This window comes from Salmo salar, chromosome 01 (assembly GCF_965601325.2).
Source record: "Salmo salar chromosome 01, fSalSal1, whole genome shotgun sequence".
NCBI classification, from domain to species: domain Eukaryota; kingdom Metazoa; phylum Chordata; class Actinopteri; order Salmoniformes; family Salmonidae; genus Salmo; species Salmo salar.
Genome location: NC_138291.1, coordinates 180602448 through 180622805, shown reverse-complemented (window position 1 = coordinate 180622805; position 20358 = coordinate 180602448). Strand labels below are relative to the sequence as shown.

Here is a 20358-nt window from a genome sequence, read left to right as displayed (position 1 = left end):
AGATTTACTATAAGAAAAATTGGATTACCTTTGCTGTTCTTCATCAGAATGCACTCCCAGGACTTCTACTTCAACACCCAATGTTGTTTTGGTTCCAAATAATCCATAGTTACATCCAAATAGCTGCGTTTTGTTCTTGCGTTCAAGACACTATCCGAAGGGTGACACGCCGGCATGTATCGTGACAAAAAATGTCAAAATATTCCATTACCGTACTTCGAAGCATGTCAAACGCTGTTTAAAATCAATTTTTATGCGATTTTTCTCGTAAAATAGCGATAATATTCCAACCGGGAGACCTTGTTTTCGTTCAAACACTGAAAATAGAAAATGGAGTCTTCACGTGCAAGCGTGCACCTGTGTCATTGTTCTCAGAACGACCACTTTCCAAAAGCCCTACTGTTTTTCGCCCAGGGACTGCAGAGTTATCATTCCCCGTTCTGGCGCCTTCTGAGAGCCTATGGGAGCCTTAGAAAATGTCACGTTACAGCAGAGATCCCCTGTTTTGGATAGAGATGATCAAGTTGGCCAAGAAATGGTCAGAGAGGACGCTTCCTGTTTGGAATCTTCTCAGCTTTTGGCCTGCCAAATGAGTTCTGTTATACTCACAGACACCATTCAAACAGTTTTAGAAACTTTGGAGTGTTTTCTATCCAAAGCCAATAAGTATATGCATATTCTAGTTTCTGGGCAGGAGTAATAACCAGATTAAATCGGGTACGTTTTTTATCCGGCCGTGAAAATACTGCCCCTATCCTAAACAGGTTAAGCCCCACCCTCTTCAACATATATATCAATAAATTGGTGAGGGCACTAGAACAGTCTGCAGCACCCAGCCCTCACCCTACTAGAATCTGAAGTCAAATGTCTACTGTTTGCAGATGATCTGGTGCTTCTGTCACCAACCAAGGAGGGCCTACAGCAGCACCTAGATCTGTCCCCAACCAAGGAGGGCCAACAGCAGCACCTAGATCTTCTGCACAGATTCTATCAGACCTGGGCCCTGACAGTAAATCTCAGTAAGACCAAAATAATGGCGTTCCAAAAAAGGTCCAGTTCCCAGGACCACAAATACAAATTCCATCTAGTCACCGTTGCCCTAGAGCACACAAAAAACTATACATACCTCGGCCTAAACATCAGTGCCACAGGTAACTTCCACAAAGCTGTGAACGATCTGAGAGACAAGGCAAGAAGGGCCTTCTATGCCATCAAAAGGAACATAAAAATTGACATACCAATTAGGATCTGACTAAAAATACTTCAGTTATAGAACCCATTGGCCTATATGGTTGTGAGGTCTGGGGTCCGCTCACCAGCCAATAATTCACAAAATGGGACAAACACCAAATTGACACTCTGCATACAAAATTCTGCTATAATATCCTTCGTGTACAACGTAAAACACCAAATAATACATGCAGAGCAGAATTAGGCCGATACTCTCTAATTAACAAAATTCAGAAAAGAGCTGTTAAATTCTACAACCACCTAAAAGGAAGTGATTCCCAAACCTTCCATAACAAAGCCATCACCTACAGAGAGATGAACCTGGAGAAGAGCCCCCTAAGCAAGCTGGTCCTGGGGCTCTGTTCACAAACACAAACAGACCCCACAGAGCCCCGGGACAGCAACACAATTAGACCCAACCAAATCATGAGAAAACAAAAAGATAATTACTTGACACATTGGAGAAAAAATAATCTACAAAAAAACAGAGAAACTAGAATGCTATTTTTCCCTAAACAGAGAGGACACAGTGGCAGAATACCTGACCACTGTGACTGACCCAAACTTAAGGAAACGTTTGACAATGTACAGACTCAGTGAGCATAGCCTTGCTATTGAGAAAGGCTGCGACCAGTGAAGAATAAACACCATTGTAAATACAACCTATATTTACGTTTATTAATTTTCCCTTTTGTACTTTAACTATGTGCATATCGTTACAACACTGTATATAGACATAATATGACATTTGAAATGGCTTGAAATGGGCGGCAGGTATCCTAGGGGTTAGAGCGTTGGGCCAGTACCTGAAAGGTTGCTAGATTGAATCACCGAGCTGACAAGGGAAAAAAATCTGTCGTTCTGCACCTGAATAAGGCAGTTTAACCCACTGTTCCTAGAACGTCATTGTAAATAAGAATGTCTTCTTAAATGACTTGCCCAATTAAATAAAAGTTAAATAAAAAAGAAGAGAGAAGAGGCAGAGGGGGAGAGTTGAGGAGAGGATAAGACAGGAGTGTAACGGTTGTTGTATGGAGTAGACCAAGGCGCAGAGGGTTGAGTGCTCATTTTAACTTTTATTGAACACTTAAATAACAAAACAAGAAAATGATCGAACGAACAGTCTTGCAAGCTACACACACAGCAGTGCAAAAAAAACTTCCCACAAAAGACATGTGAGAAAAGGGCTACCTAAGAATGACTCCCAATCAGCAACAACGAAGTACAGCTGTTCCTGATTGAGAGCCATACCAGGCCAAAACAAAGAAATACACAACATAGAAAACCATAGAAATACAAAACATAGAACAATACCCAAAAACCCCGGAACATATAAAACGAACACCCCTCTTACATAAGTACATATCCCAACAAACCCCGAAACACATAAAACAAACACCCCCCTGCCACGTCCTGACCAAACTACAATAACAAATAACCCCTTTACTGGTCAGGACGTGACACGGAGTAGAGAGGAGTAGAGGAGAGCAGAGGGCAGAGTAGAAGAGAAGAGAGGAGAGCAGAGGAGAGGAGACGAGAGGAGAGGAGAGGAGACGAGAGGAGACGAGAGGAGACGAGACGAGAGGAGACGAGGGCAGAGAAGAAAGCAGAGGAGAGGAGAAGAGACGAGAGGAGGGCAGAGAAGAAAGCAGAGGAGAGGAGATGAGGGAAATTTTACGTACAGTCTCCTGCTCCATTTGCATGCAGACAGCATTACTCTAAATCAACTGGTTGAATGAAGTCTCAATTCCAGGTTGCTGTCTCCAGGCCTGTTAATATCTGCAATATCTGTGTTATATGAGGTCAACTCTGAACACTATGACATTACATATTCTACCTGTACATTACCTTTATTTTCTATTTGTGTAGAGCCCTGTATAGAGCCCTGTGTAGAGTCCTGTATAGAGCCCTGTGTAGAGCCCTGTGTAGAGCCTTGTATAGATCCCTGTGTAAAGTCCTGTATAGAGCCCTGTGTAGAGCTCTCTGTATAGAGCCCTGTATAGAGCCCTGTATAAAGCCCTGTGTAAAGTCCTTTATAGAGACATTTGTAGAGCCCTGTATAGAGCGCCGTGTAAAGCCCTGTATAGAGCCCTGTGTAGAGCCCTGTGTAAAGTCCTGTATAGAGCCCTGTTTAGAGCCCTGTGTATAGTCCTGTATAGAGCCCTGTGTAAAGCCCTGTGTAGAGCCCTGTGTAAAGCCCTGTGTAAAGCCCTGTGTAGAGCCCTGTGTAGAGCCCTGTGTAGAGCCCTGTATAAGCCCTGTATAGAGCCCTGTGTAAAGCCCTGTGTAGAGCCCTGTATAAGCCCTGTATAGAGCCCTGTGTAAAGTCCTGTATAGAGACCTTTGTAGATCACAGCAGTGGACGTGTATGGATTCCCAGTGCACTCTGCAACACTTGGATGTGTGACCTCATGTTTCAAAGGTTTTAGGGGAAGCTCTTTCAATGGTAAGAGGATTTGGACAGATTTAATCAGGATTTTGAGTTTCTGTCACAGAAATTCTAGAGGTCAGGGCACCACAGGAGTTAAACCACAGGGGAAAAACCTGGACATGCACAACACACCGATACAATGTTTCCACTATGATCACATTGTACGATAGACAGTACCTGGGGCAGAGACAGAACAAGTTATTCTCTCACGCAAAACACGGGGATCTGTGTGAGGTCATGAGGTAGAGGGAGAGAGAGCGAGAGAGAGAGAGAGAGAGAGAGATAGGGAGAGAGATAGAGAGGCAACTAGAGAGATATAAGGGGAAAAAGAGGGAGAGAGAGAGAGAGAAAGAAAGGGAGAAGGACGGAGAGAAAGATAGAGAAATAGAAAGAGGGAGAGAGAGAGAGAGAGGGAGAGAGAGAGAGAGAGAGGGAGAGAGAGAGAGAGGGAGAGAGAGAGAGAGACTTAGGGGCATATAAAGAGAGACGGTGAGAGACTTGGGCGAGGACCAGGGAACAGAGACTTGGGCGAGGACCAGGGAACAGAGACTTGGGCGAGGCCCAGGGAACAGAGACTTGGGCGAGGACCAGGGAACAGAGACTTGGGCGAGGACCAGGGAACAGAGACTTGGGCGAGGACCAGGGAACAGAGACTTGGGCGAGGACCAGGGAACAGAGACTTGGGCGAGGCCCAGGGAACAGAGACTTGGGAAAGGACCAGGGAACAGAGACTTGGGCGAGGCCCAGGGAACAGAAACTTGGGCGAGGACCAGGGAACAGAGACTTGGGCGAGGCCCAGGGAACAGAGACTTGGGCGAGGCCCAGGGAACAGAGACTTGGGCGAGGACCAGGGAACAGAGACTTGGGCGAGGCCCAGGGAACAGAGACTTGGGCGAGGACCAGGGAACAGAGACTTGGGCGAGGACCAGGGAACAGAGACTTGGGCGAGGCCCAGGGAACAGAGACTTGGGCGAGGACCAGGGAACAGAGACTTGGGCGAGGACCAGGGAACAGAGACTTGGGCGAGGACCAGGGAACAGAGACTTGGGCGAGGACCAGGGAACAGAGACTTGGGCGAGGACCAGGGAACAGAGACTTGGGCGAGGACCAGGGAACAGAGACTTGGGCGAGGCCCAGGGAACAGAGACTTGGGCGAGGCCCAGCGAACAGAGACTTGGGCGAGGCCCAGGGAACAGAGACTTGGGCGAGGACCAGGGAACAGAGACTTGGGCGAGGACCAGGGAACAGAGACTTGGGCGAGGCCCAGGGAACAGAGACTTGGGCGAGGACCAGGGAACAGAGACTTGGGCGAGGCCCAGGGAACAGAGACTTGGGCGAGGACCAGGGAACAGAGACTTGGGCGAGGCCCAGGGAACAGAGACTTGGGCGAGGACCAGGGAACAGAGACTTGGGCGAGGCCCAGGGAACAGAGACTTGGGCGAGGACCAGGGAACAGAGACTTGGGCGAGGACCAGGGAACAGAGACTTGGGCGAGGCCCAGGGAACAGAGACTTGGGCGAGGCCCAGGGAACAGAGACTTGGGCGAGGACCAGGGAACAGAGACTTGGGCGAGGACCAGGGAACAGAGACTTGGGCGAGGCCCAGGGAACAGAGACTTGGGAGGCCTCCCTTTCTATTGAAATGATCCGGTGGATTAGTGGCGCAGGGTGAGAGGAGGTATATTCAAAGTGGCTTAAAATCTGAATCCCCTTTTAGTGTACCACTAATGAGACAGACAGGCTTTTAGGAACTTTCACTGAACGTGTGTTACCAAATCGTGCCCTGTTCCCCTTTACAGTACACTACTTTTGACCAGAGCCCGTGATTGGAGAGGAGGTTTGGGGGGTAAAAGGACGGGGCGATAGATAAATAGCCCCGTGTGGCTCTCTGGATCAAAGTAGTGCCCTGTAATGAGAACAGGGTCCCATTTGGGACACATCCTTTTTTCTTTCCGTTTCCTGACACACTAACCTCTCCCACCCTGAGCTGTCATCCCTCTGTGATAACCACTTTAAGTGTATAAGGGTTTTTCTTCATCTTAAATCTCTCCACCCTGCTGGAGCTAACTACCCTGTTTAATGATACTGCCCGTCAACACTGCGGGACTGTTTGTTAAGTACGTTGACAGAACCATGAGTGTTCAAAGGAGGGGGAGGGGGGGGGGGTTGTAGAGTAAAATTGGACAGCGATCCAGCGGTGATGATATAGTAGACTGTGGAGATATCTACTGCTTTATTTTTTGCATGTTTTTCAAGTTTGATTGTATAATTATATAACGACCCTAATTTAATCCGGTGTCGAAACAAATTAATTGCAAATGAAGCGTAGTAGATCTGGGTATATTGGAATAGGCTGGGTATATTGGAATAGGTTGGGTATATAGGAATAGGTTGGGTATATAGGAATAGGCTGGGTATATAGGAATAGGTTGGGTATATAGGAATAGGCTGGGTATATAGGAATAGGCTGGGTATATTGGAATAGGCTGGGTATATTGGAATAGGCTGGGTATATTGGAATAGGTTGGGTATATTGGAATAGGCTGGGTATATTGGAATAGGTTTGGTATATAGGAATAGGTTGGGTATATAGGAATAGGCTGGGTATATTGGAATAGGCTGGGTGTATAGGAATAGATTGGGTATATAGGAATAGGCTGGGTATATAGGAATAGGCTGGGTATATAGGAATAGGTTGGGTATATAGGAATAGGCTGGGTATATAGGAATAGGCTGGGTGTATAGGAATAGGTTGGGTATATAGGAATAGGCTGGGTATATAGGAATAGGCTGGGTATATTGGAATAGGCTGGGTATATAGGAATAGGTTGGATATATAGGAATAGGCTGGGTATATAGGAATATGCTGGGTATATTGGAATAGGCTGGGTATATAGGAATAGGCTGGGTATATAGGAATATGCTGGGTATATTGGAATAGGCTGGGTATATAGGAATAGGTTGGGCGTAATGAAATACATACAGGAGGCTGGGTATATAGGAATAGGTTGGGTATATAGGAATAGGCTGGGTATATAGGAATATGCTGGGTATATTGGAATAGGCTGGGTATATAGGAATAGGTTGGGCGTAATGAAATACATACAGGAGGCTGGGTATATTAATATGTTGTGCTGAATGACAGTCCCTTGGAAGGAAGGAGTTATCACATACAGTAGACGTGGATGGGTTTAATGGAACCAATAGGATGGTTTAATGGAAACAATAGGATGGTTTAATGGAACCAATAGGATGGGTTTAGGATGGGTTTAATGGAAACAATAGGATGGATTTAATGGAACCAATAGGATGGGTTTAATGGAACCAATAGGATGGGTTTAATGGAACCAATAGGATGGTTTAATGGAAACAATAGGATGGTTTAATGAACCAATAGGATGGGTTTAATGGCACAATAGGATGGTTTAATGGAAACAATAGGATGGTTTAATGGAACCAATAGGATGGGTTTAGGATGGGTTTAATGGAACCAATAGGATGGTTTAATGGCACAATAGGATGGTTTAATGGAAACAATAGGATGGGTTTAATGGCACAATAGGATGGTTTAATGAAAACAATAGGATGGGTTTAATTAACCAATAGGATGGGTTTAGGATGGGTTTAATGGAACCAATAGGATGGGTTTAATGGAACCAATAGGATGGGTTTAATGAAAACAATAGGATGGGTTTAATTAACCAATAGGATGGGTTTAGGATGGGTTTAATGGAACCAATAGGATGGGTTTAATGGAACCAATAGGATGGGTTTAATGGAACCAATAGGATGGGTTTAATGGAACCAATAGGATGGGTTTAATGGAACCAATAGGATGGGTTTAATGGAAACAATAGGATGGTTTAATGGAAACAATAGGATGGGTTTAATGAACCAATAGGATGGGTTTAGGATGGGTTTAATGGAACCAATAGGATGGGTTTAATGGAACCAATAGGATGGGTTTAATGGAAACAATAGGATGGTTTAATGGAAACAATAGGATGGGTTTAATGGAACCAATAGGATGGGTTTAATGGCACCAATAGGATGAGTTTAATGGAAACAATAGGATGGGTTTAATGGAACCAATAGGATGGGTTTAATGGAACCAATAGGATGTAAACGCTACAGAGCACCTCTACAGATCAGACCCTGGTGATCCTCTGTAAACGCTACAAAGCACCTCTACAGATCAGACCCTGGTGATCCTCTCTAAACGCTACAGAGCACCTCTACAGATCAGACCCTGGTGATCCTCTCTAAACGCTACAGAGCACCTCTACAGGTCATATTATTGAAATGAATGGGTATTTTTAACATGATGTCCCTTATATTATTTTGCTGCACTGGTGGTATTTGAGGAGAGAGGAAAAAGTAAAAAGTTTTATCTCTCAGCAGATAGCTTCAGTTTATCCCTCAGCAGATAGCTTCAGTTCTATCTCTCAGCAGATAGCTTCAGTTTTATCTCTCAGCAGATAGCTTCAGTTCTATCTCTCAGCAGATAGCTTCCGTTTTATCTCTCAGCAGATAGCTTCAGTTGTAACTCTCAGCAGATAGCTTCAGTTGTATCTCTCAGCAGATAGCTTCAGTTCTATCTCATAGCAGATAGCTTCAGTTCTATCTCTCAGCAGATAGCTTCCTTTTTATCTCACAGCAGATAGCTTCAGTTCTATCTCTCAGCAGATAGCTTCAGTTTTATCCCTCAGCAGATAGCTTCAGTTTTATCTCTCAGCAGATAGCTTTAGTTTTATCTCTCAGCAGATAGCTTCAGTTCTATCTCACAGCAGATAGCTTCAGTTCTATCTCTCAGCAGATAGCTTCAGTTCTATCTCCCAGCAGATAGCTTCAGTTCTATCTCTCAGCAGATAGCTTCAGTTTTATCTCTCAGCAGATAGCTTCAGTTTTATCCCTCAGCAGATAGCTTCAGTTCTATCTCTCAGCAGATAGCTTCAGTTTTATCTCTCAGCAGATATCTTCAGTTTTATCTCTCAGCAGATAGCTTCAGTTCTATCTCTCAGCAGATAGCTTCCGTTTTATCTCTCAGCAGATAGCTTCAGTTCTATCTCTCAGCAGATAGCTTCAGTTTTATCTCTCAGCAGATAGCTTCAGTTTTATCTCTCAGCAGATAGCTTCAGTTTTATCTCTCAGCAGATAGCTTCAGTTTTATCTCTCAGCAGATAGCTTCAGTTTTATCTCTCAGCAGATAGCTTCAGTTCTATCTCTCAGCAGATAGCTTCAGTTCTATCTCTCAGCAGATAGCTTCAGTTTTATCTCTCAGCAGATAGCTTCAGTTCTATCTCTCAGCAGATAGCTTCCGTTTTATCTCTCAGCAGATAGCTTCAGTTCTATCTCTCAGCAGATAGCTTCAGTTTTATCTCTCAGCAGATAGCTTCAGTTTTATCTCTCAGCAGATAGCTTCAGTTTTATCTCTCAGCAGATAGCTTCCGTTTTATCTCTCAGCAGATAGCTTCAGTTTTATCTCACAGCATATAGCTTCAGTTCTATCTCTCAGCAGATAGCTTCAGTTTTATCTCTCAGCAGATAGCTTCAGTTCTATCTCTCAGCAGATAGCTTCCGTTTTATCTCTCAGCAGATAGCTTCAGTTCTATCTCTCAGCAGATAGCTTCAGTTTTATCTCTCAGCAGATAGCTTCAGTTTTATCTCTCAGCAGATAGCTTCAGTTGTATCTCTCAGCAGATAGCTTCAGTTTTATCTCTCAGCAGATAGCTTCAGTTCTATCTCTCAGCAGATAGCTTCAGTTCTATCTCTCAGCAGATAGCTTCAGTTCTATCTCTCAGCAGATAGCTTCAGTTCTATCTCTCAGCAGATAGCTTCAGTTCTATCTCTCAGCAGATAGCTTCAGTTCTATCTCTCAGCAGATAGCTTCAGTTCTATCTCTCAGCAGATAGCTTCAGTTTTATCCCTCAGCAGATAGCTTCAGTTTTATCTCTCAGCAGATAGCTTCAGTTTTATCTCTCAGCAGATAGCTTCAGTTTTATCTCTCAGCAGATAGCTTCAGTTCTATCTCTCAGCAGATAGCTTCAGTTCTATCTCTCAGCAGATAGCTTCAGTTCTATCTCTCAGCAGATAGCTTCAGTTCTATCTCTCAGCAGATAGCTTCAGTTCTATCTCTCAGCAGATAGCTTCAGTTCTATCTCTCAGCAGATAGCTTCAGTTCTATCTCTCAGCAGATAGCTTCAGTTTTATCCCTCAGCAGATAGCTTCAGTTTTATCCCTCAGCAGATAGCTTCAGTTTTATCCCTCAGCAGATAGCTTCAGTTTTATCCCTCAGCAGATAGCTTCAGTTCTATCTCTCAGCAGATAGCTTCAGTTCTATCTCTCAGCAGATAGCTTCAGTTTTATCTCTCAGCAGATAGCTTCAGTTTTATCTCTCAGCAGATAGCTTCAGTTCTATCTCTCAGCAGATAGCTTCAGTTTTATCTCTCAGCAGATAGCTTCAGTTTTATCTCTCAGCAGATAGCTTCAGTTCTATCTCTCAGCAGATAGCTTCCATTTTATCTCTCAGCAGATAGCTTCAGTTTTATGTCACACTACAAAGGTACTCTTCTCTCCCTAGTAAGGTTTCTTCATGTCAATGATAGCTGCTGACCCCCTGTCTCTCTTTCTCTCTCTTCTGTCTCTCCCCAGGTCCCTGAAGCTCGTGGTCCCTACAGAGTCAGTGTTTAACCCACTGTCTCTCTCTCTCCCCCCAGGTCCCTGAAGCTTGTGGTCCCTACAGAGTCAGTGTCTAACCCACTGTCTCTCTCTCTCTCTCTCTCTCTCTCTCTCTCTCTCTCTCTCTCTCTCTTCCACCAGGTCTGTTGAAGCTGGTCCCTACAGAGTCAGTATCTAACCCTCTCTCTCTCTCTCTCTCTCTCTCTCTCTCTCTCTCTCTCTCTCCCCAGGTCCGTTGAAGCTCGTGGTCCCTACAGAGTCAGTGTCCTCTTACCTGGGTGACACGGCCCTGCTGCGCTGTGAGGTGACTGGTGATCCCATGCCCGTGGTACGCTGGCAGAAGAACAGAGAGGACCTGCCCCTCACCTTAACCCCAGAGAGCAGAGTGGTGGTACTGCCCTCTGGTTCGCTCCAGGTTAGCAAAGTCCAGCCACCAGATTCTGCCACCTACCGCTGCCTGGCAGACAACCCTGGCAGCGCCCGCACCGGCAGCGACGCAGACCTACGTGTGTTGCCAGGTAGGCTACAATAGCTAACTCCTCTTGGCTGAGATATTCTACCTCCAACAAGATTTTGTTCTGGGTTTGGAGATGAACTCCTACAGAACTTGACTGTAAGGTGGGAGTGGGACACTGGGTATAATTCTAAAGCAGTGAAATATCGTTTATGATGAATTCATGCTTTGTCCAATGAGTACATCATCTTGTTTTACTCACAGCGACCTCACAGGAAGACTTTGCTGCTTTCAAGCATTTCACTATACATGCCTGGACATGTTTTACCTCAGTCACTTTAACAGATGTTTTGTTTGATTTACGATGACCCTGTATCAAACATCAATAACACATAAATATAAACACATCGATATATAAACATTAATATAAACACATCAATATAAACACATTAATATAAACACATCAATATTCACATCAATATAAACACATTAATATTCACATCAATATAAACACATTAATATTCACATTAATATAAACACATTAATATTCACATCAATATAAACACATTAATATTCACATCAATATAAACACATTAATATTCACATCAATATAAACACATTAATATACACATCAATATAAACACATTAATATTCACATCAATATAAACACATTAATATAAACACATTAATATTCACACCAATATAAACACATTCATATTCACATCAATATAAACACATTAATATTCACACCAATATAAACACATGAATATAAACATCAATATAAACATCGATATAAACATCAATAAACTAAAAGCAAAACAGTCATAGAAAACAAACACATTCTGGAGTGAAAAGGTCCTCAATCAGCCTTTTGGACTGTCTGAGAGGCACCAATTCATCCCATTTAGAGAGCCTTGGACTGTCCTAGAGGCACCAATTCATTTAGAGAGCCTTGGACTGTCCTAGAGGCACCAATTCATCCCATTTAGAGAGCCTTGGACTGTCCTAGAGGCACCAATTCATCCCATTTAGAGAGCCTTGGACTGTCCTAGAGGCACCAATTCATCCCATTAAGAGAGCCTTGGACTGTCCTAGAGGCACCAATTCATCCCATTTAGAGAGCCTTGGACTGTCTGAGAGGCACCAATCCATCCCATTTAGAGAGCCTTGGACTGTCCTAGAGGCACCAATTCATTTAGAGAGCCTTGGACTGTCCTAGAGGCACCAATTCATCCCATTTAGAGAGCCTTGGACTGTCCTAGAGGCACCAATTCATTTAGAGAGCCTTGGACTGTCCTAGAGGCACCAATTCATTTAGAGAGCCTTGGACTGTCCTAGAGGCACCAATTCATCCCATTAAGAGAGCCTTGGACTGTCCTAGAGGCACCAATCCATTTAGAGAGCCTTGGACTGTCCTAGAGGCACCAATCCATTTAGAGAGCCTTGGACTGTCCTAGAGGCACCAATTCATCCCATTTAGAGATCCTTGGACTGTCCTAGAGGCACCAATTCATCCCATTTAGAGAGCCTTGGACTGTCCTAGAGGCACCAATTCACCCCATTTAGAGAGCCTTGGACTGTCCTAGAGGCACCAATTCATCCCATTTAGAGAGCCTTGGACTGTCCTAGAGGCACCAATTCATCCCATTTAGAGAGCCTTGGACTGTCCTAGAGGCACCAATTCATTTAGAGAGCCTTGGACTGTCCTAGAGGCACCAATTCATTTAGAGAGCCTTGGACTGTCCTAGAGGCACCAATTCATCCCATTTAGAGAGCCTTGGACTGTCCTAGAGGCACCAATTCATCCCATTTAGAGATCCTTGGACTGTCCTAGAGGCACCAATTCATTTAGAGAGCCTTGGACTGTCCTAGAGGCACCAATTCATTTAGAGAGCCTTGGACTGTCCTAGAGGCACCAATTCATTTAGAGAGCCTTGGACTGTCCTAGAGGCACCAATTCATTTAGAGAGCCTTGGACTGTCCTAGAGGCACCAATCCATTTAGAGAGCCTTGGACTGTCCTAGAGGCACCAATTCATCCCATTTAGAGAGCCTTGGACTGTCCTAGAGGCAGCAATCCATTTAGAGAGCCTTGGACTGTCTTAGAGGCACCAATTCATTTAGAGAGCCTTGGACTGTCCTAGAGGCACCAATTCATTTAGAGAGCCTTGGACTGTCCTAGAGGCACCAATTCATCCCATTTAGAGAGCCTTGGACTGTCCTAGAGGCACCAATTCATCCCATTTAGAGAGCCTTGGACTGTCCTAGAGGCACCAATCCATTTAGAGAGCCTTGGACTGTCCTAGAGGCACCAATTCATTTAGAGAGCCTTGGACTGTCCTAGAGGCACCAATTCATTTAGAGAGCCTTGGACTGTCCTAGAGGCACCAATTCATCCCATTTAGAGAGCCTTGGACTGTCCTAGAGGCACCAATTCATCCCATTTAGAGAGCCTTGGACTGTCCTAGAGGCACCAATCCATTTAGAGAGCCTTGGACTGTCCTAGAGGCACCAATCCATTTAGAGAGCCTTGGACTGTCCTAGAGGCACCAATTCATTTAGAGAGCCTTGGACTGTCCTAGAGGCACCAATTCATTTAGAGAGCCTTGGACTGTCCTAGAGGCACCAATTCAATCCATTTAGAGAGCCTTGGACTGTCCTAGAGGCACCAATTCATCCCATTTAGAGAGCTTTGGACTGTCCTAGAGGCACCAATTCATCCCATTTAGAGAGCCTTGGACTGTCCTAGAGGCACCAATTCACCCCATTTAGAGAGCATTGGACTGTCCTAGAGGCACCAATTCATCCCATTTAGAGAGCCTTGGACTGTCCTAGAGGCACCAATCCATTTAGAGAGCCTTGGACTGTCCTAGAGGCACCAATTCATTTAGAGAGCCTTGGACTGTCCTAGAGGCACCAATTCATTTAGAGAGCCTTGGACTGTCCTAGAGGCACCAATTCAATCCATTTAGAGAGCCTTGGACTGTCCTAGAGGCACCAATTCATCCCATTTAGAGAGCCTTGGACTGTCCTAGAGGCACCAATTCATCCCATTTAGAGAGCCTTGGACTGTCCTAGAGGCACCAATTCACCCCATTTAGAGAGCATTGGACTGTCCTAGAGGCACCAATTCATCCCATTTAGAGAGCCTTGGACTGTCCTAGAGGCACCAATCCATTTAGAGAGCCTTGGACTGTCCTAGAGGCACCAATCCATTTAGAGAGCCTTGGACTGTCCTAGAGGCACCAATTCATCCCATTTAGAGAGCCCGGGACTGTCCTAGAGGCACCAATTCACCCCATTTAGAGAGCCTTGGACTGTCCTAGAGGCACCAATCCATTTAGAGAGCCTTGGACTGTCCTAGAGGCACCAATTCATTTAGAGAGCCTTGGACTGTCCTAGAGGCACCAATTCATCCCATTTAGAGAGCCTTGGACTGTCCTAGAGGCACCAATTCATCCCATTTAGAGAGCCTTGGACTGTCCTAGAGGCACCAATTCATCCCATTTAGAGAGCCTTGGACTGTCCTAGAGGCACCAATCCATTTAGAGAGCCTTGGACTGTCCTAGAGGCACCAATCCATTTAGAGAGCCTTGGACTGTCCTAAAGGCACCAATTCATCCCATTTAGAGAGCCTTGGACTGTCCTAGAGGCACCAATCCATTTAGAGAGCCTTGGACTGTCCTAGAGGCACCAATTCATTTAGAGAGCCTTGGACTGTCCTAGAGGCACCAATTCATTTAGAGAGCCTTGGACTGTCCTAGAGGCACCAATTCATTTAGAGAGCCTTGGACTGTCCTAGAGGCACCAATTCATCCCATTTAGAGAGCCTTGGACTGTCCTAGAGGCACCAATTCATTTAGAGAGCCTTGGACTGTCCTAGAGGCACCAATTCAATTAGAGAGCCTTGGACTGTCCTAGAGGCACCAATTCATCCCATTAAGAGAGCCTTGGACTGTCCTAGAGGCACCAATCCATTTAGAGAGCCTTGGACTGTCCTAGAGGCACCAATCCATTTAGAGAGCCTTGGACTGTCCTAGAGGCACCAATTCATCCCATTTAGAGATCCTTGGACTGTCCTAGAGGCACCAATTCATCCCATTTAGAGAGCCTTGGACTGTCCTAGAGGCACCAATTCACCCCATTTAGAGAGCCTTGGACTGTCCTAGAGGCACCAATTCATCCCATTTAGAGAGCCTTGGACTGTCCTAGAGGCACCAATTCATCCCATTTAGAGAGCCTTGGACTGTCCTAGAGGCACCAATTCATTTAGAGAGCCTTGGACTGTCCTAGAGGCACCAATTCATTTAGAGAGCCTTGGACTGTCCTAGAGGCACCAATTCATCCCATTTAGAGAGCCTTGGACTGTCCTAGAGGCACCAATTCATCCCATTTAGAGATCCTTGGACTGTCCTAGAGGCACCAATTCATTTAGAGAGCCTTGGACTGTCCTAGAGGCACCAATTCATTTAGAGAGCCTTGGACTGTCCTAGAGGCACCAATTCATTTAGAGAGCCTTGGACTGTCCTAGAGGCACCAATTCATTTAGAGAGCCTTGGACTGTCCTAGAGGCACCAATCCATTTAGAGAGCCTTGGACTGTCCTAGAGGCACCAATTCATCCCATTTAGAGAGCCTTGGACTGTCCTAGAGGCAGCAATCCATTTAGAGAGCCTTGGACTGTCTTAGAGGCACCAATTCATTTAGAGAGCCTTGGACTGTCCTAGAGGCACCAATTCATTTAGAGAGCCTTGGACTGTCCTAGAGGCACCAATTCATCCCATTTAGAGAGCCTTGGACTGTCCTAGAGGCACCAATTCATCCCATTTAGAGAGCCTTGGACTGTCCTAGAGGCACCAATCCATTTAGAGAGCCTTGGACTGTCCTAGAGGCACCAATTCATTTAGAGAGCCTTGGACTGTCCTAGAGGCACCAATTCATTTAGAGAGCCTTGGACTGTCCTAGAGGCACCAATTCATCCCATTTAGAGAGCCTTGGACTGTCCTAGAGGCACCAATTCATCCCATTTAGAGAGCCTTGGACTGTCCTAGAGGCACCAATCCATTTAGAGAGCCTTGGACTGTCCTAGAGGCACCAATCCATTTAGAGAGCCTTGGACTGTCCTAGAGGCACCAATTCATTTAGAGAGCCTTGGACTGTCCTAGAGGCACCAATTCATTTAGAGAGCCTTGGACTGTCCTAGAGGCACCAATTCAATCCATTTAGAGAGCCTTGGACTGTCCTAGAGGCACCAATTCATCCCATTTAGAGAGCTTTGGACTGTCCTAGAGGCACCAATTCATCCCATTTAGAGAGCCTTGGACTGTCCTAGAGGCACCAATTCACCCCATTTAGAGAGCATTGGACTGTCCTAGAGGCACCAATTCATCCCATTTAGAGAGCCTTGGACTGTCCTAGAGGCACCAATCCATTTAGAGAGCCTTGGACTGTCCTAGAGGCACCAATTCATTTAGAGAGCCTTGGACTGTCCTAGAGGCACCAATTCATTTAGAGAGCCTTGGACTGTCCTAGAGGCACCAATTCAATCCATTTAGAGAGCCTTGGACTGTCCTAGAGGCACCAATTCATCCCATTTAGAGAGCCTTGGACTGTCCTAGAGGCACCAATTCATCCCATTTAGAGAGCCTTGGACTGTCCTAGAGGCACCAATTCACCCCATTTAGAGAGCATTGGACTGTCCTAGAGGCACCAATTCATCCCATTTAGAGAGCCTTGGACTGTCCTAGAGGCACCAATCCATTTAGAGAGCCTTGGACTGTCCTAGAGGCACCAATCCATTTAGAGAGCCTTGGACTGTCCTAGAGGCACCAATTCATCCCATTTAGAGAGCCCGGGACTGTCCTAGAGGCACCAATTCACCCCATTTAGAGAGCCTTGGACTGTCCTAGAGGCACCAATCCATTTAGAGAGCCTTGGACTGTCCTAGAGGCACCAATTCATTTAGAGAGCCTTGGACTGTCCTAGAGGCACCAATTCATCCCATTTAGAGAGCCTTGGACTGTCCTAGAGGCACCAATTCATCCCATTTAGAGAGCCTTGGACTGTCCTAGAGGCACCAATTCATCCCATTTAGAGAGCCTTGGACTGTCCTAGAGGCACCAATCCATTTAGAGAGCCTTGGACTGTCCTAGAGGCACCAATCCATTTAGAGAGCCTTGGACTGTCCTAAAGGCACCAATTCATCCCATTTAGAGAGCCTTGGACTGTCCTAGAGGCACCAATCCATTTAGAGAGCCTTGGACTGTCCTAGAGGCACCAATTCATTTAGAGAGCCTTGGACTGTCCTAGAGGCACCAATTCATTTAGAGAGCCTTGGACTGTCCTAGAGGCACCAATTCATTTAGAGAGCCTTGGACTGTCCTAAAGGCACCAATTCATCCCATTTAGAGAGCCTTGGACTGTCCTAGAGGCACCAATCCATTTAGAGAGCCTTGGACTGTCCTAGAGGCACCAATTCATCCCATTTAGAGAGCCTTGGAGATTATTCCACAAGTAAGGTGCCAAAAATCTAACAGCAGATGTACCTAACTGGTTTGAGATGGACAGTATCTCCAGAGTTTCCCCATCTCTCGAACCAGGTCTGGTATCTCTGTCCTATGACCTCCACAGCATGATGAATATCCCTGATATTGTCGTCCAGGACGTCGTGTAATTTGATCACTACAGCTGATCCTTAGATTTAACTTTAAATGAATGTACTATAGTTCAAATGTCTTATCCTTTAAAGGGCTTTGTAGTCCGTACAGTTCTGGTCTCCGAGGAGAAGACATTGATTGATGAACAGATGGCTAGATCACATAATCTCTCCCTCTGTATGTGACCTTTACAGTCGGGAGACATAACATCATTAAGAGAGAATAAAGAGCTCATCCAGCCCGTCGGACTTGGTTGTCCCCCCCCCCCACTACTCACGATTGAGTGGATGATTCTATGTAGTTCCTCCTGCTCACAGCAGAACAGACGTTAATCTCACAACAAAATGGAGCAGTGGGACATTCAGTACATATTTATTCTGAACACAATGGCTGTTAACCCTGTGTTTCCTGTTGTCCTGATGTAGTGTAGGAGGCTGTTAACCCTGGGTTTCCTGATGTCCTGATGTAGTGTAGCAGACTGTTAACCCTGGGTTTCCTGATGTAGTGTAGCAGACTGTTAACCCTGGGTTTCCTGTTGTCCTGATGTAGTGTAGCAGACTGTTAACCCTGGGTCTCCTGATGTAGTGTAGGAGACTGTTAACCCTGGGTCTCCTGATGTCCTGGTGTAGTGTAGGAGACTGTTAACCCTGGGTTTCCTGTTGTCCTGATGTAGTGTAGCAGACTGTTAACCCTGGGTTTCCTGATGTAGTGTAGGAGACTGTTAACCCTGGGTCTCCTGGTGTAGTGTAGCAGACTGTTAACCCTGGGTTTCCTGTTGTCCTGATGTAGTGTAGGAGACTGTTAACCCTGGGTCTCCTGATGTAGTGTAGGAGACTGTTAACCCTGGGTCTCCTGATGTAGTGTAGGAGACTGTTAACCCTGGGTCTCCTGGTGTAGTGTAGGAGACTGTTAACCCTGGGTCTCCTGGTGTAGTGTAGCAGACTGTTAACCCTGGGTCTCCTGATGTAGTGTAGGAGGCTGTTAACCCTGGGTTTCCTGTTGTCCTGATGTAGTGTATCAGACTGTTAACCCTGGGTTTCCTGATGTCCTGATGTAGTGTAGGAGACTGTTAACCCTGGGTCTCCTGGTGTCGTGTAGGAGACTGTTAACCCTGGGTCTCCTGGTGTAGTGTAGCAGACTGTTAACCCTGGGTTTCCTGATGTAGTGTAGCAGACTGTTAACCCTGGGTCTCCTGTTGTAGTGTAGCAGACTGTTAACCCTGGGTTTCCTGTTGTCCTGATGTAGTGTAGCAGACTGTTAACCCTGGGTCTCCTGTTGTAGTGTAGGAGACTGTTAACCCTGGGTCTCCTGATGTAGTGTAGGAGACTGTTAACCCTGGGTCTCCTGATGTAGTGTAGCAGACTGTTAACCCTGGGTCTCCTGATGTAGTGTAGCAGACTGTTAACCCTGGGTTTCCTGTTGTCCTGATGTAGTGTAGCAGACTGTTAACCCTGGGTCTTCTGATGTAGTGTAGGAGGCTGTTAACCCTGGGTTTCCTGTTGTCCTGATGTAGTGTAGCAGACTGTTAACCCTGGGTTTCCTGTTGTCCTGATGTAGTGTAGCAGACTGTTAACCCTGGGTTTCCTGTTGTCCTGGTGTAGTGTAGCAGACTGTTAACCCTGGGTTTCCTGATGTAGTGTAGGAGACTGTTAACCCTGGGTTTCCTGGTGTAGTGTAGCAGACTGTTAACCCTGGGTTTCCTGGTCTCCTGATGTAGTGTAGGAGACTGTTAACCCTGGGTTTCCTGGTGTAGTGTAGCAGACTGTTAACCCTGGGTTTCCTGGTGTAGTGTAGGAGACTGTTAACCCTGGGTCTCCTGGTGTAGTGTAGCAGACTGTTAACCCTGGGTCTCCTGTTGTAGTGTAAGAGACTGTTAACCCTGGGTCTCCTGATGTCGTGTAGCAGACTGTTAACCCTGGGTTTCTTGGTGTAGTGTAGCAGACTGTTAACCCTGGGTCTCCTGGTGTCCTGGTATAGTGCAGGTGTAGTGTAGGTGTATTGTAGGTGTATTGTAGGTGTAGTGTAGGTGTTGTGTAGGTGTAGTGTAGGTGTAGTGTAGTGTAGGAGTAGTGTAGTTGTAGTGTAGTGTAGGTGTAGTGTAGTGTAGGGGTAGTGTAGGTGTAGTGTAGGTGTAGTGTAGTGTAGGTGTAGTGTAGGTGTAGTGTAGTGTAGGAGTAGTGTAGGTGTAGTGTAGGTGTAGTGTAGTGTAGGTGTAGTGTAGGTGTAGTGCAGGTGTAGTGTAGTGTAGGTGTAGTGTAGGTGTAGTGTAGGTGTAGTGTAGTGCAGGTGTAGTGTAGGTGTAGGTGTAGTGTAGCTGTAGTGTAGGTGTAGTGTAGGTGTAGTGTAGGTGTAGTGTAGTGCAGGTGTAGTGTAGGTGTAGTGTAGGTGTAGTGTAGGTGTAGTGTAGGTGTAGTGTAGTGCAGGTGTAGTGTAGGTGTAGTGTAGGTGTAGGTGTAGTGTAGGTGTAGTGTAGGTGTAGTGTAGGTGTAGGTGTAGTGTAGCTGTAGTGTAGGTGTAGTGTAGGTGTAGTGTAGGTGTAGTGTAGTGCAGGTGTAGTGTAGGTGTAGTGTAGGTGTAGGTGTAGTGTAGGTGTAGTGTAGGTGTAGTGTAGTGCAGGTGTAGTGCAGGTGTAGTGTAGGTGTAGGTGTAGTGTAGCTGTAGTGTAGTGTAGGTGTAGTGTAGGTGTAGTGTAGTGTAGGTGTAGTGTAGGTGTAGTGTAGGTGTAGTGTAGTGCAGGTGTAGGTGTAGTGTAGGTGTAGTGTAGGTGTAGGTGTAGTGTAGGTGTAGTGTAGGTGTAGTGTAGGTGTGGTGTAGTGTAGGTGTAGGTGTAGGTGTAGTGTAGGTGTAGTGTAGGTGTAGTGTAGGTGTAGTGTAGTGTAGGTGTAGTGTAGCTGTAGTGTAGGTGTAGTGTA

General features: G+C 45.7%; 1 protein-coding gene across 2 annotated transcripts in view; it reads left to right on the top strand.

Moving 5' to 3' along the window:
* LOC106591943 (netrin receptor DCC) overlaps window positions 1–20358 on the top strand; it is a 586418-nt gene that overhangs the window by 244323 nt on the left and 321737 nt on the right. For both annotated transcript variants that reach the window (XM_082956999.1, XM_082956994.1), the window contains exon 3: window positions 10569–10856. In XM_082956999.1, coding sequence (XP_082813125.1) covers window positions 10569–10856 — 288 coding nt within the window. The remainder of the gene's footprint in view (window positions 1–10568; window positions 10857–20358) is intronic.